The 27,899-nt window shown below is 49.3% G+C and overlaps 2 protein-coding genes across 3 annotated transcripts; both read left to right on the top strand.

Annotated features, from left to right (window-relative positions):
• Positions 1 to 110: 110 nt before the first annotated feature.
• Positions 111 to 10,037, top strand: LOC102448750 (proto-oncogene Mas-like). Its single transcript, XM_075928501.2, has one exon. The coding sequence runs from the start codon at positions 8,795 to 8,797 to the stop codon at positions 9,686 to 9,688; it is 894 nt and encodes a 297-aa protein (XP_075784616.2). The 5' UTR covers positions 111 to 8,794; the 3' UTR covers positions 9,689 to 10,037.
• A 10,165-nt stretch (positions 10,038 to 20,202) lies between these two features.
• Positions 20,203 to 27,683, top strand: LOC102463925 (proto-oncogene Mas-like). 2 transcript variants are annotated; one of them, XM_006110316.5, is made up of 2 exons: positions 20,203 to 20,423; positions 25,841 to 27,683. In XM_006110316.5, exon 2 carries the CDS (start codon positions 25,895 to 25,897, stop codon positions 26,840 to 26,842), a length of 948 nt encoding a protein of 315 aa, XP_006110378.2. In that variant the 5' UTR covers positions 20,203 to 20,423; positions 25,841 to 25,894; the 3' UTR covers positions 26,843 to 27,683. The 2 variants fall into 2 exon arrangements, with proteins under 2 accessions (XP_006110378.2, XP_075784615.2); XM_075928500.2 differs by having other exon boundaries at positions 20,203 to 20,521.
• The last annotated feature ends 216 nt before the right edge of the window (positions 27,684 to 27,899 follow it).

Genomic DNA, 27,899 nt, shown 5'->3' with positions numbered 1-27,899 from the left:
TGGCTGGGGGAGGAAGCGGGGGGAGAGAATTGGCTGGCAGAGGGAGTGGGGCTTGCTGTGAGGAGAAGAACCGGGGGGGGGGGGGAACCAGCCAACGGGGAGCGCGGCTGGCCAGGAGGAGGTCAGAGGGAGAGAATTGGCCGGCGGTGAGTGAGACTGGCCAGGAGAGAAGAGCTGGAGGATTTATCAGGAAGGCGAAAGCGCAATTGGAATTGCGACAAGCAAGGGATGTGAAGGATAACAAGAAAGGTTTCTACAGGCATGTTAGCAAGAAGAAGGTGATCAGAGAGGGTGTGGGGCCCCTACTGGATGAGGGAGGTACCCTAGTCACAGAAGACGTGGGGAAAGCTGAAGTACTCAATGCTTTCTTTGCCTCTGTCTTCAAGGAGAAGATCAGCTCCCAGACTAATGCGCTAAGGGACGCAATATGGGACAAAGGTGGACAGCTCTTGGTGGGGAAAGAACAGGTTAGGAACTATTTAAAAAAGCTAAATGTATATAAAGCCATGGGTCTGGACTTAATACATCCGAGGGTACTGAGGGAATTGGCAAATGTCACTGAGGCGCCTTTGGCCATTATCTTTGAAAAGTCGTGGAGATCGGGAGAGATCCTGGATGACTGGAAAAGGCAAATGTAGTGCCCATCTTTTAAAAAGGGAAGAAGGACGATCCAGGGAACTATAGGCTGGTCAGTCTTACCTCAGTCCCTGGAAAAATCATGGAGGGGATCCTTAAGGAATCCATTTTGAGGCACTTGGAAGAGGGGAAAATGAGCAGGAATAGTCTAGTCAGCATGGATTCATGAAGGGCAAGTCATGCCTGACCAATCCAATTAGGGGGGAGGGATAGCTCAGTGGTTTGAGCATTGGCTTGCTAAACAGAGGGTTGTGAGCTCAATCTTTGAGGAGGGGATTTGGGGCAAAAATTTGTCAGGGGTGGTACTTGGTCTTGCTGTAAAGGCAGGGGACTGGACCCGATGACCTTTCAAGGGCCCTTCCAGTTCTAGGAGATAGGTAATCTCATTAATTTAATTTTAGCTTCTATAATGAGGTAACTGGCTCTGTGGATATGGGAAAATCAGTGGATGTGATATACCTTGACTTTAGCAAAGCTTTTGATACACAACAGTCTTGCCAGCAAGTTAAGGGAATGTTGATTGGATAAATGGACAGTAAGATGGATAGAAATCTGGCTAGAAAGTCAGGCCTAGTGGGTAATGATCAACGGCTCAATGTCAGGATGGCAGTTGGTTTCTAGCGAGGTGCCCCAAGGTTCGGTTCTAGGACTGGTTTTGTTCAACATCTTTATTAATGACCTGGATGAGGGAATGGTTTGCACCCTCAGCAAGTTTGCGGATGACACTAAGCTAGGGGGAAAGGTAGATCTACCAGAGGGCAGGGATAGGGTACAGAGTGACTTAGACAAATTGGAAGATTGGGCCACAAGAAATCTGATGAGGTTCAACAAGGACAAGTGCAGAGTCCTGCATTTGGGATGGAAGAATCCCAAGCATTGTTACAGGCTGGGGACCGACTGGCTAAGTAGTAGTTCTGCAGAAAAGGACCTGGGGATTACAGTGGATGAGAAGCTGGATATGAGTCAACAGTGTGCCCTTGTAGCCAAGAAGGCTAATGGCACATTAGGTTGCATTAAGAGAAGCGTTGCCAGCAGATCCAGGGATGTGATTATCCCTCTTTATTCGGCTATGGTGAGGCCACATCTGGAGTATTGTGTCCAATACTCTTCCCAATTCTACCCAATTACAAGAAGAATAGGTCTATTTAGTCTGCAGAAGAGAAGAGTGAGGGGGGATTTGATAGCAGCCTTTAACATCCAGAAGGGAGGTTCCAAAGAGGCTGGAGAAAGCCTGCTCTCAGTAGTGACGGATGGCAGAACAAGTATGAAATTTGATCCTCATTAGTATATCCAGGTGAACTTCTTCTAGTCTGCTTCATCATTAAGTTTTGCTATTATCCATAAAACTGAAGCCATGCTCATAGTTAGCACTAGAAGCTTGAAATGTTGCACATCTATCCACCCATTGGGACACTACACTGCATTGGTCTGCATGCTGTAGAATTTAAATCGCCATTTCCTGGAACTTTCTCACCAGCTTTGCTTCATATTTCTCTGCAATTATGTACAGGGGGTCCATGCTATAAGTCCAAGATACATTCCAAAAAACTTGGACTTTTAGCGAAACAACTTAAAGCGAGGATTTTTTTTTTCCATGGCTGACTTCCATTTAAGCAAATTGAGGGGAGTGTTTTCAACGACTTATAGCAGGGAATGAAAGGACTTATAATGCATCAGTTCCTACAAACTTCGATAACTTTAGTGTGGAACAGATATATACCAAGGTAGTTTACAGTGGGAACCCCTGAACTACTTCTCTTCCTCCGCAATTTTTGGGCAGATGCCCTCACATGATTCACGTGCAACATTTTTCTGTATTTGTCAACTAGCTTGCTAATGTTTCCAGTGCCAAATTCACACCTGATTTCATTTGATGAAAGTGAGGTGAAATCAAAAGGTGCCCATTCGTTTAATTCATTCTCTGCAAACCTAGCAGGGAGATGAAACTTGGAATCGGTTCACTATGGAATTGTTCATCTGCTGTGCTTGATGAGGTTATCTTTTTCATAATATTGCTCTAAGGCAGTGGTCACTAACCAGTAGATTGGGATCTACTGGTAGATGTCAGAGCCTCTGTCAGGGGATCCTGACTGGTTTGGGCAGGAAGGTCTCAAACACTGGCACTTCAGTTACCTCTGCCCCACCTGGAAAAATTTGCCAGTCTAGACGCAGCCAGAGAGACGTGGATGGAAGAGCTTGGCAATGCAAATCCGTCACTCAAATACTGTGTCTCTCTCTGGCTCTCTCACAAGAACCAACTGCCCTTCCCTCTGCCCTCCCAACCTAACACACACATTGTGTGTGTGGGGGGGGGGGTTGTTACTTCTTTTACTGCTTGCAAAGGGGGGTATTTATGGGTTTTGACTGGTCTGTGCATTACGTAATTTTCATCTCTCTCTCACTCTTAATCCGTTGAGTTGTGAGTTCTAACAAGCCTAACCTGTTGTGGCTGAGTAATTCTCCCTCTGGTCATTGCTGCTCCTAGAAGTGGCTGGCATGTCCCTGCAGCCCCTGAGAAAGGCAGAGTAGGGGGTCTCCAGAGACACTGCTCCTGCATCTCCCATTGATCAGTAACACGGAACCGTGGCCAGTAGAAGCTGTGGGCTGAGTGCCTGTAGATGAGGGGTAGCACATGGCACCATCAAGCCATTGCTGTACATGCCAGCTGCTTTCAGGAGTGGGGCAGGGCCAGGGTAGGAGTAAGCCTGCCTTAACCCCACTGCTCCACCACCTGGAAGCCATCTCAGTTAAACGGTGTCCAGCCAGAGCCTGCTCCCTGAACCTCTGTCCCAGCCTTGAACCTCCTCCTGCACCCAACCTGCTGCCCCAGACATTAGTCCCCCTGCACCCAAACTCCTTCCCACAGCTTGCACCCTGAAACCCCTCCTGGACTCCAATCTCCTGCCCTGGGCTAAGCCTGGAGCCCCTCCCACATTCCAAAGTCCTTGACCCAAGACCAGAGCCTGCACCCCAACCCCCGACCCCAGCCAGCTGAAAGTGAGTGAGGATGGGGGAGGAAGAGGGATGGAGTGAGCAGGGGGAGGCCCCGGAGAAAAGGTGGATCAGGTCAGGCCCTCAAAGAAGGACTGGGAAGGAAGTGCTGCAGGGCTATTTGGGTTTGAGGTGGATCTTACATTGCACTGAAATTGAAAAAGCGATGTTGTGGCTAAGAAGGTTGGAGAGCACTGCTCTAAGAGCCTGTTTCTCCGAGGTACGGCCCTCTCATCTGGCGGATCCAGGCCCTTGCTAACTGTACAGCTGCCATTGGTAAAGAGCTCTTCTGAAAGCATTTGGTCAGTTCTGCTAATTCATGTAAGACATTTAATACAGCTACCGTGAAATGGTAATTAGTGTAAGAGAGTTTATTCACGCTGTACATTGCTATTGGGCCATTATTTTATGAGATTTCCCATTCAAAATATGTAGGAAGAGTCTCCTTATTACACATTAAAGCACTTACAGTAAAATGTCTAAATAGCCACTTTACTTCATTTGGAGGTTCAAATGATACAGTCTCGTTTTCTTTGACTCAAATTGTCTTCTTCGGACTGAGGAGCTGCAAAAGACCTTATAAAGGGTCTTCAAAAGTGTCTCTACTGTCTTCATCTTTGGCCCTTGGTTCCACACATCAACTAAACCCAGGTCTTCTCGATGGGCCATGCAGTGTTGTGCTGTTAAATGTGGGATGCGCTGAGTTGTGTGGCAACACTCTTGTTTTTCCCTAACGTGCTGCAGCACCGTCTGAAGTGAACATCACCATTTTCATCAACTCCAGTTTATTCCAGTTGTAAAAGTTGTATTTTTTGTTGGAGCAACTTCAGATGGCGCTACACTGAGCTCTCCCTGCTCTGGGCTCTCTCCATCTTGCTCGCTGGACCAGTGGCATTTTTTTATGATGCTGCAAATGGAGAAAAAAACGTGTCACAGCAAGTTTGTTCTCTGCCTGCACTTGGCAGGCGCTGGGTGCACAAGCTGCACAGGGACTGGCAGGGACATCCTCCGCACCTGGGTAATGGACGATTGCTTGGAAAACGTGCCCAAGAAGATCCTCCCTAGAGAAATGCAGTTAGTGACCATAAGACATTGAGATTCTGAAGTGGATCTAGCCCAGCCCAGCCCAGCTCCTGTAAACTCACAGTTTGGGCCGCAGGGAGGAAGGCAGGTGAGGGACTGCTCATTGCCACTGTTGATTGATTAGACAGGATTATGCTTTTTCTCTCCCACTATGCTCTGTCTCTCCTTCTTCCCTTTTTCCCCTTTGTTATTTCCTGACCATCCATGGCCAGCCAACATCCTGTCCCATTTCTGTCTCTCTCTCCTTGTCTGTCTGTCCAGCTCCCCCCCCCCCCCCGGATTTAATTCTGTCTCTGCCACCCCTGGGCCTTTCTCCATGTCTCTCTCTGTCCTGAGCATCCCCCAAAGCCATTGGGATTGGCTGGTCCAGGCGAGGAGTTTGGGGAGTGGCTGGAGTGAGCAGTGATAACATTGTGCTGGGGTGGGGGTTCAGTTGTTGATTTCCCCATCTGCTCTCTGGCAACAGGCATGTGCTTTTCCAAGCAAAATGTTTCTACAGCGGACGCACTTTTTCGCCATCCCTGTAAACCTCGTTCTATGAGGCATGTGGGTTATGTCAACAAAGCAGGTTTTTCCAAAATTTGGCATCGTGTTGCTGTTCCACACCTCCAAAAAGCCTCTTTTAAAGGAAATTGGAAAAAGATCATCAGTCTGAATACTGCAAATTGCAAATCTTTTTCTGTTTTAACTCTGCAGTCTAGACGTAGCCAGAGAGAGGAGAGCACTGAGCGCAGAGATTAGAGAACGAGGTGGCCTGGTTCAGGAGAGAAGCCATGTGCAGCACTGGGGACCCGGGACCCACTAAGGGAATCTGAGCTTCACCCAATGCATACACCAGCATAGTAAGGAAAGCGAGACAAGGGAACGGGCTTGGTGTTTATTGCGGTGTTGAGATTTGTGTATGTCGTGCACTCACTACAGCAAAGAGGGATTGACCTGAAACCCTTTTGCAAAGCCCGTGTGTGCATTTGCTTCACTTTCCAGTCCCCTGAAGAGTTGCACGGGAAACCCTGTCTGCTCATACAGGTCTGGGACATGGTGTGTCTAAGCTTGAAAGATACCAGGGATGGATATAAAATGCCATGAGGCAGACTCCATCTTACCTTCAGTTCTGCTACTGATTCCAGATGCAGCCTTGCAAGGGACAGAAAGCCGGAGAGAATCATGGGCCCATCCTGACATAGGATGTACACCAAAGACTTTCAAGATACCAGTTTGTAACATTTCTGCTAAGAGCCTGTGTTGAGAACTTGGTGATTTGATGCACGTAACGTATTCTCCTTAACAACCTTAGTCTCATGCTTTTCTTTCTTTTAGTAATAAACCTTTAGATTTTAGATTCTAAAGGATTGGCTCAGCATGATCCTGTGGGTAAGATCCAAAGTAAAAATTGACCGGGGATTTGTGGCTCGTTGTTTGGGACTGGAAAATCTTGTTTGGAATTAGTAAGATTGGGTTCTATAACCCCTCACCTGTATGGTAGGCCTGGGGCTGGGGTGAGCTGGGGTGTCTGAAGGGTTTTGCTCAGTATACCAGTTTGGGACCTGTTTGAGAAGGTCTCCCTCCAGTCTGGCGCTGTAAAGAGCCCTTGTTTTGAGCACTTCAACCTGAGCAGACGCTCTCATGGGTGTTCAGGCCCGGACGGTTCTGTCACACCTGTATTTAGCAATATGAGCTTGAAGAACTGGTGCTTAAAATTTCACGTTGAAGAGATGGAAATGTGTCAGTCTTTTAATTATACTGTGGTGTCAAGGAAGTGGATCTCTCATGTGGACTGGTCCGGGCTAAGGATCATGGTGAGGTGGAAGTCGCTAAAATCCCTGTGGAATTCTTCAAGGATCTCCTTCCCATGGCTCCATATGATGAAGATATCGTCAATGTAGTGTAAGTTGATTAATGGTTCTACAGAAGGAGAGCTGAGGAAAAGTTTCAGGTCAGCCATAAAGATGTTGGCATATTGTGATACCGTGTAGGTGCCCATCGCTGTATCTCTGTCGTTAAGATTAAATTGTCCCCAAATTGGAAATAGTAGTGGGTGAGTTCTAATCACCCATTCCACCACAAGACTGAGTTTCAGCATTTTACTGCAGAGACATGGAATTCAGTGAACAACTGTTGTTTATATTTGATAGTTTGCGGTTTGGACTTCAATTTTGTCATTGCTCCAGCTTTCTTGCCCCTCATTGATGATAGCCTGTCTATGTCTGGGCTGACTGCTCTTGTCCAGACAATTTCCTGTGACTGAGTCTCTGATTGGCACCAGTTCTTAGACAATAAAGTAGAATCTTACATGACAGCTGATTAAAGAAGAAAGATTTTTTTCCCGATGATTTCGATAAACAATTGTTCCTGACTCTTTTTTCCAAGGAAAATGTTAACTACTGAGTGACAAATTAAAACCAGATTATTTGAATTCTGAAATTTCAGCATCCTTGCTTGTGGGGTCGAGAGTTCAAGTGTCTCCCATTCCCATTTTTCTCCGGAGACTGGGGTCCCTGACTAGACTACAACTCCCATGTTGCACCACAGTCTTCCCCCTTTGGAAAGAAGTGGTAGTTGGTCATGCTAGGCACCTGGATGTAGTGGGAGATTTAGTTCTGTAGGATGGCCTGGCCCATAGAGAATGGCAGCATAAGACAACTCAAATTAAAATTCCTATGAAGTACTAAAGAAAAATAAAAACATTGCAGTTTATAACTCACATATTTCCATTAGGGGTGTTTAGTTTTCTGACAAAAAATCCAAAAGTGCAAGGAGAATGGACATTAAAACAAAAAAGAACAAAAGGAGCTGATAGACTCATAGAATCATAGAATACTGGAAGGGACCTTGAGAGGTCATCGAGTCCAGTCCCCTGCCCTCATGGCAGGACCAAGTACTGTCTAGACCAGTGGTCCCCAAACGTTCGGGTCTGCCGGGAGCTCAGGGGCGGGGCCGTGCATGTGCCTCGCGCCCACGCCACGCGCCCATGGCCAGGCGCCGCACTGGGGACCAATGGTCTAGACCATCCCTGATAGACATTTATCTAACCTGCTCTTAAATATCTCCACAGATGGGGATTCCACAACCTCCCTGGGCAATTTATTCCAGTGTTTGACCACCCTGACAGTTAGGAATTTTTTCCCAATGTCCAACCTAAACCTCCTCAAAAATCTCTCAACAAAAATCAACAGATACGGGAAATGTTTCACCCTCCCCCGTGCTGCATTTCTTTTTACCATAACAGCTTTCTACTATACCAATCACGTCTAATTTAATCAGAAGCCAGCCATTTCCTTCACTTTTAGAGGAAGAGGAGCAATGTACAGACCCTGTCATTACTGGATATTATAAAACCACACTGTGCATCTCAGACCTCGAAATTCTGTAGTTTCTGTGTCTCGCCCACAGTGTGGGCAAGACGGTTCTCTGCCAACACTTGCAAGCACTGGCTGCAAAAGCTACACAGGGACTGGCAGGGACATATTCTACATCTGGATAACAAACGATTGCTTGGAAAACGTGGCCAAGAAGATTCTCCCCAGAGAATTGCAGTTAGTGACCATGAGACATTGAGATTCTGAAGTGGATCCAGCCCAGCCCGGCTCCTGTAAACACGCAGTTTGGGCCCCAAGGAGGAATTCCGGTGAGGGACGGATTCACTACTCTTTGCTACCATTGATTAGACAGGATTATTCTCTTCCTCTTCCGCTATCCCCTCTCTCCACTTCCCCTGCATGCTGTTTCCTGACCATCCATGGCCAGCCAACATCCTGTCCCATTTCTGTCTCTCTGTCCTTGTCTGTCTGTCCAGCTCTCCCTCTGGGTCTAATTCTCTCTCTTCCATTTGCTGTCAGTCCAGGCTGCTCCTCACCCCTGGGCCTTTCGCCATGTTTCTCTCTGTCCCCAGATTCCCTCTCCCCGCCCTCCTCCGCAAGCCATTTGGGATCAGCTGGTCCAGCGCAAGAGGCAGAGGAGGGGTGGAACAAGTAGTGATAACACAGCACTGGGGTGTGAAATGCTGATTCGCCCTTCTGCTCTCTGCCAATAGGCGTGTGCGAGAAAGGTGCAGCGGGGGACACTGGCATCCCATATCAGCAGTTCCATGATGGCTGAGCTGAGCACAGAGTCCCTGCCACCAACAGCCTCTGGCCGGGATTACGGATATATATATAATGACACAAAAGTCAATGCATTCCACGTGAATTATGCCCCTCCAGTGATCATCAGCTACATCACTCTGATTATCTGTCTGTTGGGGCTGGTGGGGAACGGGATCGTCCTCTGGTTCCTGGGCTTCCGCATGAAGAGAAACGCCTTCACCATCTACGTCCTCAATCTGGCCATCACCGCCACTGTCTTCCTCCTCTTCTCGGTTGCCCATCTTACAGTTTATTTGCTAGAATATATAGTTTGCGAGTGTACTCCAATATTTGAAATGTTATTACTGTTTACAAGTCATTTGACATACAGCACCAGCCTGTACCTCCTGATGGCTATGAGCACGAAGAGGTGTGTGTCTGTGCTCTACCCCATCTGGCACCGAAGTCGCCGGCCAAGGCACTTGTCTGCCATTGTGTCTGCCCTGCTCTGGGCTCTCTCCTGCCTGCTCTGCTGTCCTGTGGCTGTTTTATGTCTAGATCCCTTTCAGAAAAGCTGCATCACCTCCCTCCTCCCCATCAGTGTTCTGAATGTCCTGATATTCACCCCCGTCATGGTTCTGTCCAGTCTGACCCTGTTCATCAAGGTGCGACAGAGCTCCCAGCGGCGCCCGCCCAGCAAGCTCTATGCCGTCATCCTGCTCACCGTCCTCTTCTTCCTCCTCTTCACTCTCCTTCAGAGCCTCCACTTCTTCATCTGCTACTGTAACGTATTTGAGCACAGAGCGATATTTCACGTGCTGGCCTGTGCAAGCAGCAGCATCAACCCATTTATCTACTTTCTAGTCGGGAGCTATGGGAAGCGGCGATTCTGTGGCTCTCTCAAGGTCGCGCTCTAGTGGGTTTTTGAAGAGCTGAGAGATTCCGGAAAAAGCAAAGACACTCAGAGCACAGACCTAAAGGAGACAGTGCCTCCAGCAGGCCAGGCTGGAGACCCTGATCTGGAAATGGAGGTTTCCCGCCATCCTGAAATCAAAGAACTTTGGGAAAGGTCCTGACAGGACTTGCTAATCCGTCTCCATCCTGACTCGGAGCAGAGTCCTGCCCTAGAGCGGATCGCCAGGGCTCTGTGCCGGTGTAATGACACCAGTGGGTCTCATGGGACCAAACCCCACTCTCACTGGTCACAGACCAGAAAGACTATGGGTATGTCTACACTGCCATCCTAGTTCGAACTAGGGTGGCTAATGTAGGCATTTGAACTTGCAAATGAAGCCCGGGATTTAAATGTTCCGGGCTTCATTTGCATATTCCTGGGCGGGCACCATTTTTAAATGCCCATAGTTTGAACTACCTGCCCGTGGCTTGCAGGAGGAATAACGGTAGTTTGAATTAGGAGCTTTAATTCGAACTACCTAGTCTGTGCCGCATTTAGCCGCAGGCAGGTAGTTCGAACTACAGGCATTTAAAAATGGCGCCCACCCGGGAATATGCAAATGAAGCCCAGGATATTTAAATCTCGGGCTTAATTTGCAAGTTCGAATGCCTACATTCGAGTTCCAACTAGGATGGCAGTGTAGACATACCCTGAGTGATGTGAGCTGAAACAGGAATGGGTAGAAATCGGGAACTACAGCATTTTATTAACATCAGCAGAACTGAATTATATGGGGCCTGTGTGTTTAGTCCTGCCTTAATCTTTGTATTTATGCCCATCAGTGTGAAAGAAGCTATTTCCATATATTTGCATATATATTTGCATGTCTATGCAACCACTCTTAAGTTGAGGCCCTCGGCATGTGCTGTGAGTATCATTGTGGCCCCTGGAGCTTCTAAAGTTGAGGAGCCCTGCTCTAATAGAAACAAAACCCGTATCTAATGTGTCTGCAGATAGACCTCGTCATCAAAATAAAATACTGATGACAAGAAAAAACCTGCTTTACCATTGTATGCTTAATAAAGGCGGTGTTTTGCCTTTTGCCCATATAAAGATTTGCCGTGTCCTTTTTATACACAAAACGTCAAAAGATTTGGACATTTTATAACCAGACAATTTGTGCATTTCATTTGGCAGTGACATTTCAGTCCATTCAGATCAAGGGAAGCTTCTCGCACGTCCTTTCAATTCCAGGTGATGTTTCACGCCTGGTATCAGGGATGTGTCTTTTAGGGGTCCCATGAAAATCACCCACATGGAGCCAAGATAAGACCCTTTTAAAAAAATGTCAGTTCACACCCACTCTTCCCACTTACTGCGCCTACATGTGACCAAACTGTGTATGAGACATCCGGGCAGAGCATCTGAGCTTGGGCCAACCTGGGAATGGCCACACCAAACAGGACTTCTCCTGCAATTCTTGCTCCTGTGTGTTCTCAATGCTCCCAAAGCTGGAACCAAGGCAGCGAGAAGGAGAAGGAAGCAGCCTGTTCCAAACAGAGGGGAGACAGGAGCTAGACTAGTGAGCAGGAGAAGGAGTAGATTGAGGCATAGGGCTTGGAGACGGGGAGTCAGTGAGTGGGCTAGAGGGGAAATGGAGAGTCAGGGTGGACAGGAAGCCAACGAAGCAGTAAACACAGAGGTCACACTATGAGCTCAGTGGAGGGAGTGTAGATTAGGATTGGCTGGGCCAGGAGATGGGAACAAGAGCTGCAGAGGCAGGTTGGACTGGGTGGTGCAGACGGGGCATGCAGGCAGGGAGAATGTGGCAGGAGATGGACGAGGAACTTGGGCTGCAGGAGGATAATGGGGCTGTTTGCACAGAGAGACTGGGACAAGAATATGAAGGGAAAATAGGAGCCAGTGGGGATGGGGCAGAAAATGATCAAATGAGGAGCCTGGGATTGGCTGGGACAAGGGAGCTGGGACAACTCTCTGAGGTAGGAGACAGAGGCAGAAGAGTGTGACGGAACGGTCCACTTCTGGGCACAGCTGAGGACATCCGCTCATGGTGAATTGCTCAAACTCAGGGTCCTTACAGCCCTTGACTGGAGGCCGTTCCCAAAGAGGTCACAAACCAGTCACACCGAGTGCTTCAGCTGCCAATCTGGCCAGCGGGAAGCCTCACGTGCAAAACCCCTCAGACACCCCAGCTCTCCCTGTGCCACAATCAGCCCCGGGCCTACCACATAGGTGAGGGGCTATAGAACCCAATCTCACCTACCCTGAACGGGTCTCTCCGGTCCCAAAGAACCAGCCACAAATCCCTGGTCAATATACATTCTGAATCTTACCCACAGGATCACGCTGGGCCAATCCTTTAGAATCTAAAATCTAAAGGGTTATTACTAAAAGAAAGAGAAGCACGAGAGTAAGGTCATTAAGGAGAATACATTACATGCATCGAATCACCAAGTTCTCCATGCAGGCTCTTAGCAGAGATGTTACAAACTGCTATCTTAACAGTGTCAGTTGTACATCCAATGTCAGCAGTCAAGATACTGGCTGGTTTGCAGTTTCCAGACACATTCCTCAGGTGTGTATTGGCCTCTCTGACAGCCTTGTCCCTGGAGCCTTGCTAATTAGCATAGTCACTGACTGGATATTCCTGGCCCATTGCTCTGTCTCAGACAGGGTATGTCTACACTACCCCGCTAGTTCGAACTAGCGGGGTAATGTAGGCATACCGCACTTGAAAATGAAGCCCGGGATTTGAATTTCCCGGGCTTCATTTGCATGAACTGGGCGCCGCCATTTTTAAATCCCTGCTCATTCGAACCCCGTGCCGCGCGGCTACACGCGGCACGGGGTTCGAACGAGCAGGGATTTAAAAATGGCGGCACCCTGTTCATGCAAATGAAGCCCGGGAAATTCAAATCCCGGGCTTCATTTGCAAGTGCGGTATGCCTACATTACCCTCCTAGTTTGAACTAGGAGGGTAGTGTAGACATACCCACAGAGAATCTTCCAGCATCCACATAGAGTACAGGTTTATAACTCCACAGACAGATATCACACAAGTACATGAGTAGCATTCATAGAATCAGTAGGACATAAGCTTTTGTTTGACATCTGACATGGCCCCCTTTGTACAGACTTTGGGGCAACCCGGCTCCTTTTGTACACACTGTGGGGCTACCCTCCATTGGCGCAGCAGGGATATGGCTGCTCCCTTTAAAATCCAGTAACGTGACAGCGAGTCACAGCCTGGAGGAGAACTCATCCCACCTGAGACTCACTGTTCCTCTGCTCGTGCCAAACAGCTGTGCAACCCTGTGGTAAAGCGTGTGTCTCGCACTTTTCCACTTCTGGCCACATGGCTCATGCCAACCCACTCCTGCTGGCGGTGAGTGCGCTGGGTCGGCAGGCAGCCGTCAGTGCGGTGGATGAAGCTAAAGGGTCCAGCTGTGCTGCTGACCGACATGGGAGTCTGTATGACTGAAACACCACAGGAATAAGTTAATTAGGAAAATCAGAGGGGAAAGGAGTAATTAAGAAGGTACTCATTTCCATACTCGTTAACATTGAGGTTATAGCCTCAGTATCTCAGAAGCCTTTAAATCAGGGGTGTGCAGTAAATTTAGCCAGGGAGGGCCACTTCAGAAATGTTTGAAGTGGCCTCAGGCTGCCCTGGAAGGGGCATGGCCTTTGGCGGAAGGGGTGGAGCCTTGGTCAGAAGGGGCGGGACCAGGAAACTTCGTGCTTCCTGATTACCCTCAAATGGGGGCGGAGCACATGAAGTGTTTGCTCCTGCCTCCCTGAGAGAACCAACAGCTGTTCTGAACTCCTGGCGGCGGGATGAGACATCGTGCATTGCCCCACCTGCCCCCAGGTCAATGAGGGCCTGGAGGTGGGAGGAACATGTGACGTCTCCTCCCTCCCTGCCTCTGCCCTGCAAAGTTCAGACTGTGCTTAGAGCCAACCCTGGCAGTTGACTCTAAGTACCACGCACTGCTGGCAGGGGAGGAGACTTTGTGCATTCCTCCAGCCCCAGCTCCTGATTGGCCTGAGGGTAGGAGATTGGCAGGGCATCTCCGCCTATGGATGCTCTTTTGCCGACCCCTGCTTTAAACGATGTAACTCTTCCACCAGGTGGAGACAGCAGCCTCTTCCACCCAAACCCTCGCCCGTTCCAGGGCAGCCCAGGGCCACTTCAGAAATTTCTGAAGTGGCCCCTTTGCTCAATCTCAGTATCTAGAGATTCCTTTCCAGAGATCCGACATTGAACCTGCTCGAGCCCTTCCACTGTTGCGGTTGTTCAGGAAGGGCCTGGATTTACTGCCGAGGTGTCCTCACAAGTCTCTGGCTCCGTGGACGATGACGATAACCAGAAGGCTGATTATGTATGTGCTCCATGATGTAGGCCATGTCAATTTGTGCACTTAGTCTCCACAGCAGATCACAAGAGAGCTCCCAAAGACCACAAATCAGATAAGGATCCTAGATGACAGGCCAAGTTTGTTGTTAAGCGAAGTACAGGAATAGTTGTCAGTAGATTGTACCGAACCACTATGTGTACGTACCCTGTAACAATGGAGTGACTCCATCAGTGGGAAATTTCCTCTGCCCCCTAGGTCATCCAAACACTGACCCCCGCTCCACACACCACTTTATATACAGGTAGTCCCCGGGTTACGTACAAGATAGGGACTGTAGGTTTGTTCTTAAGTTGAATTTGTATGTAAGTCGGAACTGGTACATATTGTAGGGGAAACTCTAGCCAAACATTTCTCCAAAGCTCAGTTTTATTATCCCACACCTCACTTCCCTCAGTCCTTTATTCTCAAGTTGAGGTGTCTGTTGAGAAAAGCCGCTCCGCGTCTCCCTGGTCTGCTGGGGGGGGGCGGGGCGCTAGCTTCGCGTCTCCCTGGTCTGCTGGGGGGAAGCAGCTAGTGCGGGGTTGCTTCACCCCGTTTGTAAGTAGGGATCCGATGTAAGTCGGATCCATGTAACCCGGGGACTGCCTGTATAGGTTCTAAAAACTTATACATCACTGCTGATGTATCAGGTTTTCACCTTCTGACGTTGCCGGGTTACCGCTCTCTGACGCTACTTCGATATCACCCATCGCCCTGCACCTTGTAATCTGATTAGATCATCTCTATCCATCATGCTGTCAGTTTAGACCCTTTCCTGAACCTGGGTCTGTATCCGGGGGGAGTATGAGTACCAAGGTCTTATTTAATGAGCTGGTGGTGCCATGTGCTTTCAACTTATGACCAGTACCAATTACCTGGGCCTATTACCAATTACTGTTTTGCATGCCCAGCCCTGTTTGTGGCACGTTCTGTGAGCAGGGTCCAGCCTCTTGCTCTCAGTTTAGCTTTGATTTATGTTAGTCATGTTTTGTCTCTTGTTAGCTGGGCCTCAGGCCCCACACCAGGCCTGTGCTACCTTGACTTATGTTTTAGGCCTTCATCTTACTACACCTGTAACCTGGGAAAATCACACAGCACCCTTGGGAAACGCTTCCCCCCTCCCACGTACAGACTCTGAGTGGAGAAAGGAAACTTTTAATAAAAAGGGAGGTAGGTTACCTGGCATTGGTTTGGGAAACCACCACAGAGTTCATAACCAAACCCATGAGTAACACGCCCACCCCAAGCAGGCTGGGCAAAGTCCTTTTCCTCTCAGGTTTGTAAGTCCAGCAATGTCAATGTCCCCTTCACACGCCCAACCCTGCTCTGCACCCCACTCACACTTGCTGCCTTTGGTCAGGGCAGACCCAGAGCTCACCTCACATCCTGAGTGGCAGGAGGTAAAGAGGCAACCTCCTCACTCCGCTGGTCACTCCCCATCTACCCCACAGGCCGCTCATTACGCCTCTGCATCACCACTCTGCTGGCTGTTCATCATGCTGCCACCGCTTTCCTGGCTGCTCGTTGCATGTTTCCCCCACCAACCTGTTGGCTCTGTCACCATCTTCTTGCTGCTTCTGCCGGCTTCTGGTGGATTTGGCTCAGGGCCAAACCTAGTGATTTCAGCTCTTGGCCCAAAGCACAGTCCAGCCACAAGAAAGTCCAGCATCCACTGGAGTAATTTAAAGAAGAAGAGACTCCTTGTGGAACCTGTCTTTAGCTTGGTCATTGAAATGGTCAGGGATGGAGGAACAGATTGAACCAGTCTTACAGCTTGTGTCTGGAGGGCACGCAACCTGCTGACTCAAGACTACCACCCTCCTTACTTAATCTCACAGGACTCTGGAAGTGGAGTCTCTGTCCATTCAAGTTTCTTTACACATCTAGCAAAGTAGGGGCAAACTGTATTTACATAAAATACAGGACTATGTAGCACTTTAAAGACTAACAAGATGGTTAGTCTTTAAAGTTTAAAGTTTCAACCATATGAAGAAACTTGCACAGATACAGACAGACATCATCTTTCTATCCAAGTGCAAGAAGAAGGACATCGTACCCAAAGGAATGAAAGTGAACAATCCATTAAGATTCTTGAAGCAAAATGCAGGACAATGTAGCACTTTAAAGACTAACAAGATGGTTTATTAAATGATGAGCTTTCGTGGGCCAGACCCACTTCCTCAGATCAAATAGTGGAAGAAAATAGTCACAACCATATATACCAAAGGATACAATTAAAAAAAATGAACACATATGAAAAGGACAAATCACATTTCAGAACAGGAGGGGAATGCAAGGGGGGGGGGGAGGAAGGAAGGTAAGTGTCTGTGAATTGATGATATTAGAGGTGGGGAGAGTGGGATATTTGTGAGTTAATGGTAATTCCCCAGTTATCACCTCTAATACCATTAACTCACAAACATCCCACTCTCCCCACCTCTAATATCATCAGTTCACAAACACTTACCTTCCTTCCTCCCCCCCCCCTGCATCCCCCTCCTGTTCTGAAATGTGATTTGTCCTTTTCATATGTGTTCATTTTTTTAAATTGTATCCTTTAGTATATATGGTTGTGACTATTTTCTTCCACTATTTGATCTGAGGAAGTGGGTCTGGCCCAGGAAAGCTCATCATCTAATAAACCATCTTGTTAGTCTTTAAAATGCTACATTGTCCTGCATTTTGCTTCAGCTACCCCAGACTAACACGGCTACATTTCTATCACCATTAAGATTCTTGTTAGTCTTTAAAGTGCTACATAGTCCTGTATTTTGTTTCAGCTACACCAGACTAACACGGCTACATTTCCATCTGTATTTACATAGACACAGTGCTCTTTGTGTAAGAAAAAAGGGGCCTGTACTCTGAGGCAAAGTTTTTAAGGGAAAAAAAAGGAAGGAAAACTTATCGAGCAAAAAAGCAAGACCAAAATGCAGTCGCAGCCCCTTTAAAAGCTGTGCTGGGAGCAGAAAAAAAAAAGCCACACCATGCTGGGAGCAGGAAAAAGAAATGCTGCGCGTCCCATTGAAAGCCAATTCTCCCCAGGAACACAGATGCTGGTATGCACAGGGGAAATGGGTACCTTTTCCTTGGGTTAGGAAAATAGGTGACGGTATTCTGTTTCGGGCTGTACCGTCACAAAAAAAGCACTACATAGACACACCCAGGGTTTCTCTCCTATTCTGGCTGGCTGTAATGGAAGCATTTCTTCAGACCCTGCTGACTTCGATAAGGGCGGCTTTCTCTGATATCTGTGCCATAAGGCCTAATCTTGAGAATGTCATTTCATTTTCCTTGAAGAACTCAGGGAGTGGCAGGGGAACAGTTCTGGTGTATTATTAATCAGCCAAAACAGTTCTCACTCTCCACTTCTTCTTCCATATCTATCTCACCAGCCATTCTCTGCCCAGGCATAGCCAACAGCCCCTCCCCTGTCAGTTTCTTCCTTCTCTGTCTGCCCATCTCTCTCTGTCCAAGCTGGTCTCTGCTCATCAGCCTCTGTCCATGGCTCTTTCATCCCTCCCGGGCAATAACGCTGGTTATTTCTCACTCCCATTCATTGGCCACATCCCTTAGCATTGGATTGAACTGGCAGTGCCTTCTGACTCTGTGGTCCTATGCGGCTGGGATGATCTGTAAACACAGTGCCAGGGATGTTCCAGTCACCTACTCTCTGCTAACAGGTGTGTGAGAGAGGGTGGCAGAGAGAGATCAATACCTGCAGCAGAGGTTTTTCCATGATGGAACTGAGCACAGTGTCTCTGCCAGAACCCGGCCTGGACCATGGGTAGGGTAGACCTGGAACAGCCAGGAAGGCTCCTGCGCTGGCCCTGCCCCGAGGTCCAGCTCTGCAGCTCACACAATACTCCAACTGAGGCCTAATCAGCACAAAGTAGAGCGGAAGAATGACTTCTCCTGTCTTGCTCACAACGCTCCTGTTAAAGCATCTCAGAATCATGTTTGCTTTTTTGGCAACAGTGTCACATTGTTGACTCATATTTAATTTGTGGTCCACTATGACACCTAAATCTCTTTCTGCAGTACTTATTCCTAGACAGTCACTTCCCATTCTGTATGGCTACATCTAGATTGCATCCCTTTTTCGTAAAAGGGATGCAAATTAGACGTCTCGCAATTGCTAATGAAGAGGGGATTTAAATCTCCCCCGCTTCATTAGCATAAGAGTGGCTGCTGCTTTTTTCGGCAAGGAGCTTTGTTGGAAAAAAGCACCTGTCTAGATGCTGATCTTGTGGAAAATAAAGCCTTTTCCGAAAGATCCCTTATCCCTCTGCTGCCATGTCTCCTCCCCTTGCTTCATCAACTCCCCTAGTGCCTGCTGCCCCCCAACCCCTCACTCTCCTCTGCTGTCCCGACTCCTGCCCTTCTCACTGCCCTCAACCTTCCTGAGACCTGCCTCTCTCCTCCAGCCCTTCTCTCCCCCCTGTGCCCACTCCTCCAGTAGCCCCACTCTGATCAAGTGAGCTACCCCATCTCATCCCCTCTTCTAACACCTCCCTCTACACACCTGCCCTGCCTCTCTCCTCTGGTGCTGGTCCCTCCCCTGCAGGTGTCTGCCCTTCTGCTTCACCCCCAGAATCCCCTGGCACCTGCACCTTCCCTTAACCCTGCACCCTCCTGGTTCCTCCCCCTTCCCTCACTGCCCCTGCCCCCTTTGCCCTCTTTTTCCCTGATACCCACCCCCTCAGCACCCTCTGTCTCCATTCCCCTCATGCCCCTGTGCCCTCACACATGCCTTGCTCCATCCCCACCTTTCTCATGCCCACCCCTCCTTTCAAGCCTTCTCCCAGCACCTCCCCCTCCACCCTCTAGCCCCCAGTGCCCTTACTCTCTCCTCTCCCAGCATCACCCTGTTCCCCCCTCCCACTGACACCTCCCCTCCAGTCCTTTTCCTCTTTGTCTGCACTTGGCCCCCTGGGATTTGTCTCTCCTGCACCCCTGTCCCTTGGTGCCTTCCCCTTTCTTCTTCTTCTTCTCCTTCTCCTGACCTCCTCCTCTCCCCTCAGCACAAACTCCTACCCCATATTTTTCCCCTCCACTCCCCTCCCCTCTCCTCCCCACAGCCCAGCCACTTCCCCTCCCCCAGAGCCAAGCAAAACATCCCCCCCCTTTTTTGTTGTCTTTTACACGTTTGCATTTTGCAATGTTTTTTTGTTTTGTTTTGTTTTGTTTCATTTTTGTCCCAGCATTTTAGCCCTATAAATAACAAATAGCATTTTCATTTGTTTTTTCCCCATAAAGGCAAAGGCGCTTCAAGTGAACTTCCCCTTTCACTTGCTGCTGGGTCACAACAGCCTTTTCCCTGCCCTGTCCTGCCCAGCCCCTCCCTATGGACAAGCACCCCACACTCCCAATCCATGGGGGAAACAGGGTGCAGGGACAGCACAGAGCCAGAGGGGTGCAGGGAACAGTGGGGGGGACAAGACAGGGTTGCCACGGGGGTTAGGAGGGTTGGCACGGGGGACAGGAGGCACAGAGACAGAGGGATGCACAGATCGGGGGAAGCAGGATGCGGGGTGCAGTGGAGGCACGGGGAATGGGACGCGGGGAACAGGAGGGACAGAGGGATCGAGGTCTACGGGCAGAGCAGGAAACGGGCAGCACAGAGCTGGGGGGCGGGAGCAGAGATTGGGGGGAGCAGGGTGCGGGGTGTAAGGGCGGCGCAGAGCCAGAGGGAGAGATGGGGATCCGGGGTGTACTGGTAGTTCGAATTAGAGAGCCTAACTCGAACTACCTACTCCATGCCATGTGTAGCTGCGGGCACGGAGTCCGCACTAAGGGGGATTTAAAAATGGCAGCGCCCGGCAAGATGCAAATGAAGCCCGGGATATTTCAATCCCGGGCTTCATTTGCAACTTCAAATGCCTACATTAGCCACCCTAGTTCGAACTAGGGTGACAGTGTAGACATACCCCTAATGTGGAGTACCCCCAGGGAGGTCTCTTGAAGAAAAAGAAGAAATGACTCACTTTCCTGAAACTGATGTTCTTCGAGATGAGAGTCCCTGGGGGTGCTCCACTACCCTCCCTTCCTCTCCTCTACTTCGGAAACTCAACCCCCCCCCCCCCTCCCCACACACACACACACAAACACATAAATTACACTCCTTCACCGGGTTCTGGATAGAGAAGGAACTGAAGGGAGGGGCGGGCGTGCCTGCGCATAGCTATAGGGGAAAGCCCACATGTTTGGCACGCCGCACATGTGTAGTCCCTTAATACACTGCTAGACAAAACTCTGTCCAGAGGTGCTGGAACGATCAACACTTGATGTGGAGCACCCCCGGAGACGCTCATCTCAAAGAACGTCAGCTACAGGAAGGTTAGTAACTTCCTCTTCTTCCCGTGTTCATACACAGTATCAAGGTTTACTTTTCCATCTCTGGATGTGTGAAACTTGATTCTCGTTAGCATATCCAGGTGAACTTATTTCTATCTGCTTTGTAATTTAGTTTTGCTATTATTCATAAGATTAATGCCATGCTCACAGGGTATGTCTACACTACAGCACTAATTCGAACTAACTTAATTCGAATTAGTTAATTTGAACTAAGCTAATTTGAACTAGTGCATCTAGACCTAAAAACTAGTTCGAACTAGCATTTTGCTAATCCGAACTAGCATGTCAACATTGAGTGGACCCTGAACCGATGTTAAGGCTGGCCAAGCAGTGCCGGCAGGGCATCAGGTTAGGTCTTAGAGCGTGGAGCTGCTGTCTCAGGCTAGCCGAGGGCTGTGCTTAAAGGGACCCGATCCCCACCCCGGACAGACAGTTCTCAGGGTTCCCCGCTTGCATGTCTACTTCGATGAGGGACAGCAAAGCAGTCCTGTCTTGGAGTGCCCTGAGTGCCCACACTCGGCACATCACAGCACTCGGTCATCAGCCCAGCTACACTTGTCGCAGGCTGCCATCCAGGGGGGGTCAATCAGGGGGCTGCAGGAGAGCTTCCACCCCGAGGAGCCCGCAGAGCCACCCCAGTCCTCCTCATCGGGGGCTCGAACCCCATTCCTCCCTCACCTCCTTCCACTTCCTCACTAGTCCCCCTTCCTGATGTACAAAATAAAGGACACGTGTGTTCAAAAATATAAACTCTCTTCATTGAACAAAACTCGGGGAGACTGGGAAAAGGAGGTGGGAGAGGGGAAGAGAGAGGGTGGGAGGGGAAGGGCAACTAAAATGATCAGGGGTTTGGAACTGGTCCCATATGAAGAGAGGCTAAAGAGACTGGGACTTTTCAGCTTAGAAAAGAGGAGACTGAGGAGGGATATGATAGAGGTCTATAAAAGCATGAGTGGGGTGGAGAGGGTCCATAAAGAAAAGTTCTTCATTAGTTCCCATAATAGAAGGACTAGAGGACACCAAATGAAATTAATGGGTGGCAGGCTTCAAACTAATAACAGAAAGTTCTTCTTCACAAAGCAAAGAGTCAACCTGTGGAACTCCTTGCTGCAGGAGGCTGTGAAGGCTAGAACTAGAACAGAGTTTAAAGAGAAGTGAGATAAATTCTTGGAGGCTGGGTCCATGGAGTGGTATTAGCCAGGGGATAGAAATGGTGTCCCTGGCCTCTGTTTTGGAAGGCTGGAGATGGATAGTATGAGACAAATGGCTTGGTCATTGTCTTCGATCCATCCCCTCTGGGGTAGCTGGTGTTGGCCGCTGTCGGCAGACAGGCTACTGGGCTAGATGGACCTTTGGTCTGACCCAGTACGGCCGTTCTAAGCTCAGGGTCGGGGGTCTCACTGGACCACCTTGATTTTCATGCAAACCTGCTGCTGGGTGGCCAGGCTGGCAGCTATCCTGCCCCAGACAACCACTTTCCAGTGCCTAGTGCGGAGGTCGTGGATGAGGTCCATGATCTCCACACTAGGCCAGGCGGGCGCCCGCCTCTTGTAACCCCGGGCAGGCTCCTGGGAGCTGCCAGCCTGGTCCTGGGAAGAGGCGGAGGGTTGGGTGGCAGCGGGTGGCTGGTTCGTGCTGTGCCAGGTGCAGGGTCTACTGGCTGGGTGCTGGCAGGCTTGCACCTGGCACGGGCACCGTAGCCAGACCGTGCCCCTTTAAGGGCTCCAGGGCCGGGAGGGGGGCAGAAGAGTTTCTCTGATGGTGCCCAGAGTGGACACCAGGGAAAGCTGGGGAGGGCTAGCCTCCCACTAGTTCGAATTAAGGGGCTACACAGCCCTTAATTCGAACTAGGCGTTAGGCCTCGTAGAATGAGGTTTACCTAGTTCGAATTAAGCACTCCGCTAGTTTGAATTAAGTTCGAACTAGTGGTTTGCATGTGTAGCGCCTATCAAAGTTAATTTGTACTACCGTCTGCTAGTTCGAATTAACTTTGTAGTGTAGACATACCCACAGTGAGCAGTGGAAGCTTGAAATGTTGCACATCTGTCCACCCTTTGTGACAGTACACTGCAGTGGTCCGCATTCTGTAGAATGAAAGTCGCTATTTCTTGCAACTTTCTCATCATCTTTGCTTCCTGTTTCTCTGCAATTATTTACCTGGGGTCCATGCTGTAAGTCCAAGATACGTTCCAAAAATCTTGAAGTTATAGTGAAACAACTTAAAGCGGGGAATTTTTTTCCCATGGCTGACTTCCATTTAAGCAAATTGAGGGGAGTGTTTCGCACGACTTATAGTGACAAATGGGAGGACTTATAACGCATCAGTTCCTACAAACGTCATCGACTTCAGTAGGGAATGGATGTATACTGAGGCAACTTACAGCGGGGACCCCCTGTATCTGTAAACCTTGTATTGGTTCCCAATGAACTCCCTCTTCTCCTCCACAGTCTGTTGGGCCGATGACCTCACTTGACTCAGGTCAAACATTTTTCAGTTTTTGTCAACTAGCTTGCTAATCTTTCCAGTGCCAAATTCACACCTGATTTGATGTGATGAAAGTGAGGTGAAGTCAAAAGGTGCCCATTTGTTTAATTCATTCTTTGCAAACCTCTTATTCAGATGATCTCACAGCAGGGAGATGAAACTTAAAATAGGTTCCCTGTGGAATTGTCCATCTGCTGTGCTTGATGCAGTTATATTTTTTATAGTGTTGCTCTAAGGCAGTGGTCACCAACCAGCAGATGGGGATCGACCAGTAGATCTTGGAGCCTCTTGCAGGGGATCCTGATTGGTTTGGGCAGGCGGCTCTCAACCACTGGCACATCAGTTGTCTCTCCCTCCACTTTCATGCTGGTCTTGCTCTCTGCCTTGGATCTGCCCCTTGGGAGCTTCCTTCTTGCTGTGCAGGGTATGGGAGAGAGAAGGGGGGGGTGGATGTCAGGGTGTCCCTCCTCCCCTTACTTCAGTACCCAGTCTCCTCACAGACAAGAAGGGATCGAGGGAGCTTAGCAATGCAAATCTCTGTGTGTCTCTGTCATTCTCACAAACACCGACTGTCCTTCACTCATCTTCCGACACAGCACACACATTTGGGGTGGCTGTTACTTCTTTTACTTTTTGCAAAGGGTTTTTTTTGGTTTTCGACTAATCTGTGCATTTCATCATTTTCATCTCTCACTTACACTTAGATTTAATTAGTAGAATAGTGACTTCTAAAATGCCTAACCTGTCGTGGCTGAGTAATTCTCCCTGTGCTCATTGCTGCTCCTGCAAGAGGCTGGCATACCCCTGTAGCCCCTGAGAAAGGCGAAGCAGGGGGTCCCCACATGCTGTCCTTGCCTGCAGACACCGCTCCTGCAGCTCCCATTGACCAGTAACAGGGAACCATGGCCAGTAGAAGCTGTGGGCTCAGTGCCTGTACATGAGAGCAGCACATAGAGCCATGGAACCATTACTGTACATGCCAGCTGCTTTCAGGAGTGGTGTAGGGCCAGGACAAAATGTTTAAATAGCCACTTCACTACGTTTGGAAGTTTAAATGAAACAGTCTCATTTTCTTTGACTCAAATTGTCCTTTTTGGACTGAGGAGCTGCAAAAGACCTTACGAAGGGTCTTAAAGGTGTCTCTATTCACTTCATCATTGGCCAGTGGTTCCACGCATCAACTAAACTCAAGTCTTCTTCTCGATGGACCACGCAGTGTTGTGCTGTTAAATGTAGGATGCACAGTTTGAATTGTGTGGCAACACCCTTGTTTTTCCCTAGCATGACTGCAGCACCCTCTGAAGTGAACATCACCATTTTTGTCAGGTTCAGTTTATTCCAGGTGTAAAAGTGGTATTTTTTTCTGGACCAACTTCAGATGGTGCTACACCGAGCTCTCCCTGCTCTGGGCTCTCTCCATCTTGCTCACTGGACCAGTGGCATTTTTTTATGATGCTGCAAATGGAGAAAAAAAAGCATCACGATGCTCCAACTCATGTGTGTTGAATGTCCACATTTTTGCTCCTCTCATGGTTCTATCTTGTTAGATTCCATCCATTAAGGTCTGACATAGTTCCCAGGGATGTGGGACAGGAACACTCTGCCCCATTGTTCTATTCACTGTCCCCTTTGGCCTCCTCTTTGCTGTCCCCCAAGTGTCCAAACCTTCCTCCTTAGTTACACTATGGAGAATTGCAGTGAGATACGGCGGCGCATGGAGATCTCTGCGAACAGCAGCATGAACCTGGTTCTTTACTTTTTAGTTAAGAGCTGCAGGAAGTGGGATTTGAAGGGATCCATCAAGGTCATACTCCAGAGTGGCTTTGAAAGGAGGGTGGATCTCACAGTGGAGGGAGAAAATACCAGGGCCAACCCAATGGAGATAGTCAATTAAATTCCTACAGTGCTCAACCTGGGAGACACTGCTCTGGGATGGAAATTTCCCCACATCACAGAATCAAAGAACAAACAGCTAATTTATCAGCATAAAAAAAATATTGACATATTGCACCCTCCGCAAGGCTGCATTTATCTGCCCCATAACAGCTTTCTACTACATCAGTCTCATCTGATTTAATCTTGGGCCAGCCACTTCCTCCTCATTTAGGGGAGCAGGACCAATGTGCAGAGCCCTGTCCCTTGATGTTATCAGATCACCCCGTGATCATGATACCTCCAGATGCCGTCGTCTCTGTGTCCCACCTTCCAGTGTGGGCAGGACAGTTCTCTGCCAACTCTTGGCAGCCGCTGGGGGCAGAAGCTGCACCAGGACTGGCAGGGACACCCTCTGCACCAGTGTAACAGACGATTGCTTGGAAAATATGCCCAAGAAGTTCCTCTCCGGAGAATTGCAGTTAGTGAGCATGAGACACTAGTCGATTTAGTTGGGATTGGTCCTGCCTAGAGCAGGGGGCTGGACTTGACCTTCTGAGATCCCTTCCAGCTCTGTGGTTCTATGACACTGAGATTCTGAAGTGAATCCAGACCAGCCCAGCTCCTGTAAACACGGGGTTTGTGCCCCAGGGAGGAAGGCAGGTGAGGGACGGCTGGTAGGATTCACTGCTCTTTGCCACCATTGATTAGACAGGATTATTCTTTCTCACTTTCCTCTCCCCACCCCCCAACTTGCATGCTGTTCCCTGGCCATCTGTTTCTGTCCCAGTTCTGTGTCTCTGTCCTTGTCTGTCTGTCCAGCTCTCTCCCAGGTTTAATTTTCTCTCTGCCACTTGCTGTCAGTCCAGGCTGCTCCCACCCCTGGGCCTTTCTCCATGTTTCTCTCTGTCCCCAGCATCTCCCAAAGCCACTGGGATCGGCTGGTCCAGGGCAGGAGGCTGGGGAGGGGCTGGAATGAGCAGTGATAACACAGAGCTGGGGGGGTCAGTTGCTGATTCCTCCATCTGCTCTCTGCCAACAGGAGTGTGCAAGAGAGGGGCAACGGGGGACACCAGCATCCCGCAGCAGCGGTTCCATGATGGCCAAGCTGAGCACACAGACCCTGCCACCAACAACCTCTGTCTGGGATTACGAATATGAACATAACGACACTGGATGCCCAGAGTTTGATTCCCTTCCCGTGACCTTATACAGCTTCTTTCTGACCCTCTGCCTGTTAGGGCTGGTGGGGAACGGGATTATCCTCTGGTTCCTGGGCTTCTGCATGAAGAGGAACCCCTTCACCGTCTACATCCTCAACCTGGCCGTTGTCTACACTGTCTTCCTCCTCTGCTCGGTTGTCTTTCTTGTAGCTAACATGGTGGGATATCTGCTTTGTGACAATCCCACGTTTATTTACACGTTTCCAATACTGTGTTTGTGGACGTACAGCACCAGCCTGTACCTCCTGACGGCCATCAGCACGGAGAGGTGCGTGTCCATACTCTACCCCATCTGGCACCGAAGTCGCCGGCCAAGGCACTTGTCCGCCATCGTGTCTGCCCTGCTCTTGGCTCTCTCCTGCCTGCTCTGCTGTTCCATGGTCATTTTTTGTCAAGATCTCACCAATGAAAGCTGTTTTGCTTCCCTCCTAAATGTTTTTGTTGTGAATGTCCTGATATTCTCCCCCATCATGGTTCTGTCCAGTCTGACCCTGTTCATCAAGGTGCAACGGAGCTCCCAGCAGCGCCCGCCTGGCAAGCTCTATGCCGTCATCCTGCTCACCGTCCTCTTCTTCCTCTTCATCACTATCTCGCAGTGTTTTCTGTTTTTCCTCTCCTACCTGGACATTGATATGTTTTGCGCGCTGGCCTGTGCAAGCAGCAGCATCAGCCCATTCATTTACTTTGTAGTCGGGAGCTATGGGAAGCGGCGATTCTGTGGCTCTCTCAAACTCGCACTCCAGAGGGTTTTTGAAGAGCAGAAAGATTCCGGGGAAGACAGAGACCCTCCCATCAGAGACCCAATAGAGACGGCTGTTTAAATCCCTTCAGCAGCCAGCCTGGGAGACCCTTTCTGGAGATTTCCCTAGATCCTGTTATCAAAGCACATAGCAAGGGAAAGGACCTTCCTAATTCTTGCCCACCCCTGCCCTAGTGTGGATCCCCAGGGCTCATTTGTCGCTGTCAACCACCAATAGGTCTTCCAGGGCCTGGTCTGGTTGCCATGGGAATCCGTTTGGCTTTGTCTCTTCTCTAAAGGATGCCTCTCAGCCACTCGCCCTGTAAATAGGCAGAGTAGCACTGTGGGGAAGTCTGAAGAGCCCAAGAACAAGAATAGCACTGCAGTGGCCAGGAGAAATGTTTGGGGGCTGGGTGTGGAATAGTAGCAGAATGAATGCAGGACTTTCTCCATGTAATGCATTCCCCGGTCGGCTCCCCTGCACAGAGACACTTCCATGGATGACAGTCACAAGGGATCCTTCCACGCAGCTCTGGCCTCCTGCTGATTCCAGCTGAGATTTGAATCACTCCCCTTTGTGCCGATGGCAATAATACAAACTAACCCACAACCGGTCAGATTTGAATCCATCTACCCACATTGCCAGGTGGTGAGGGAGGCCCTGTCCCTGGCCATTGGAGAGACAGCAAGAGGAGATCACTGAGCGCAGAGGTAAGAGGACAAGGTGGCCTGTTTTGGAAAAGGAGCCATGTGCAGGACTATGGACCCAGGACCTGCTAAAGGATTCTGAGTTTCATCCCACGCATGCACCAGCATAGTGAGGAAAGTGAGGCAGGGGAACGGGCTTGGTGTTTATTGCAGTGTCAAGATTTGTCGTGCACTTACTACAATAAAGAGGGATTGGTTTGAAACCCTTTTGTAAAGGCCGTGTGTGCGTTTGCTTCACTGTCTGGTCTCCTGAAGAGTGGCCTGGTAAACCCAGGCTGCTCACCGGTTTGTGGGCGGAGAAAGGGTGTGTCTACGTATCCCTCATTACAAGCAGGTGCTATGGCAGTGAGTTCTCCCTGTTCCACCTTCCAGAACACAGTTCAGCAAAGCTCAAACTTCTGGAAACCAGGAAATGCAGAGGTAAGATCCAG

This window comes from Pelodiscus sinensis, chromosome 5 (assembly GCF_052426305.1).
Source record: "Pelodiscus sinensis isolate ZL-2025 chromosome 5, ASM5242630v1, whole genome shotgun sequence".
Lineage (NCBI taxonomy): Eukaryota > Metazoa > Chordata > Testudines > Trionychidae > Pelodiscus > Pelodiscus sinensis.
This window is presented reverse-complemented; position numbering and strand designations above follow the sequence as displayed.

Bases quoted from the DNA above. Each gene is read 5' to 3' on its own strand.
- LOC102448750 (XM_075928501.2), top strand. From the start codon at position 8,795: ATGATGGCTGAGCTGAGCACAGAGTCCCTGCCACCAACAGCCTCTGGC.
- LOC102463925 (XM_006110316.5), top strand. From the start codon at position 25,895: ATGATGGCCAAGCTGAGCACACAGACCCTGCCACCAACAACCTCTGTC.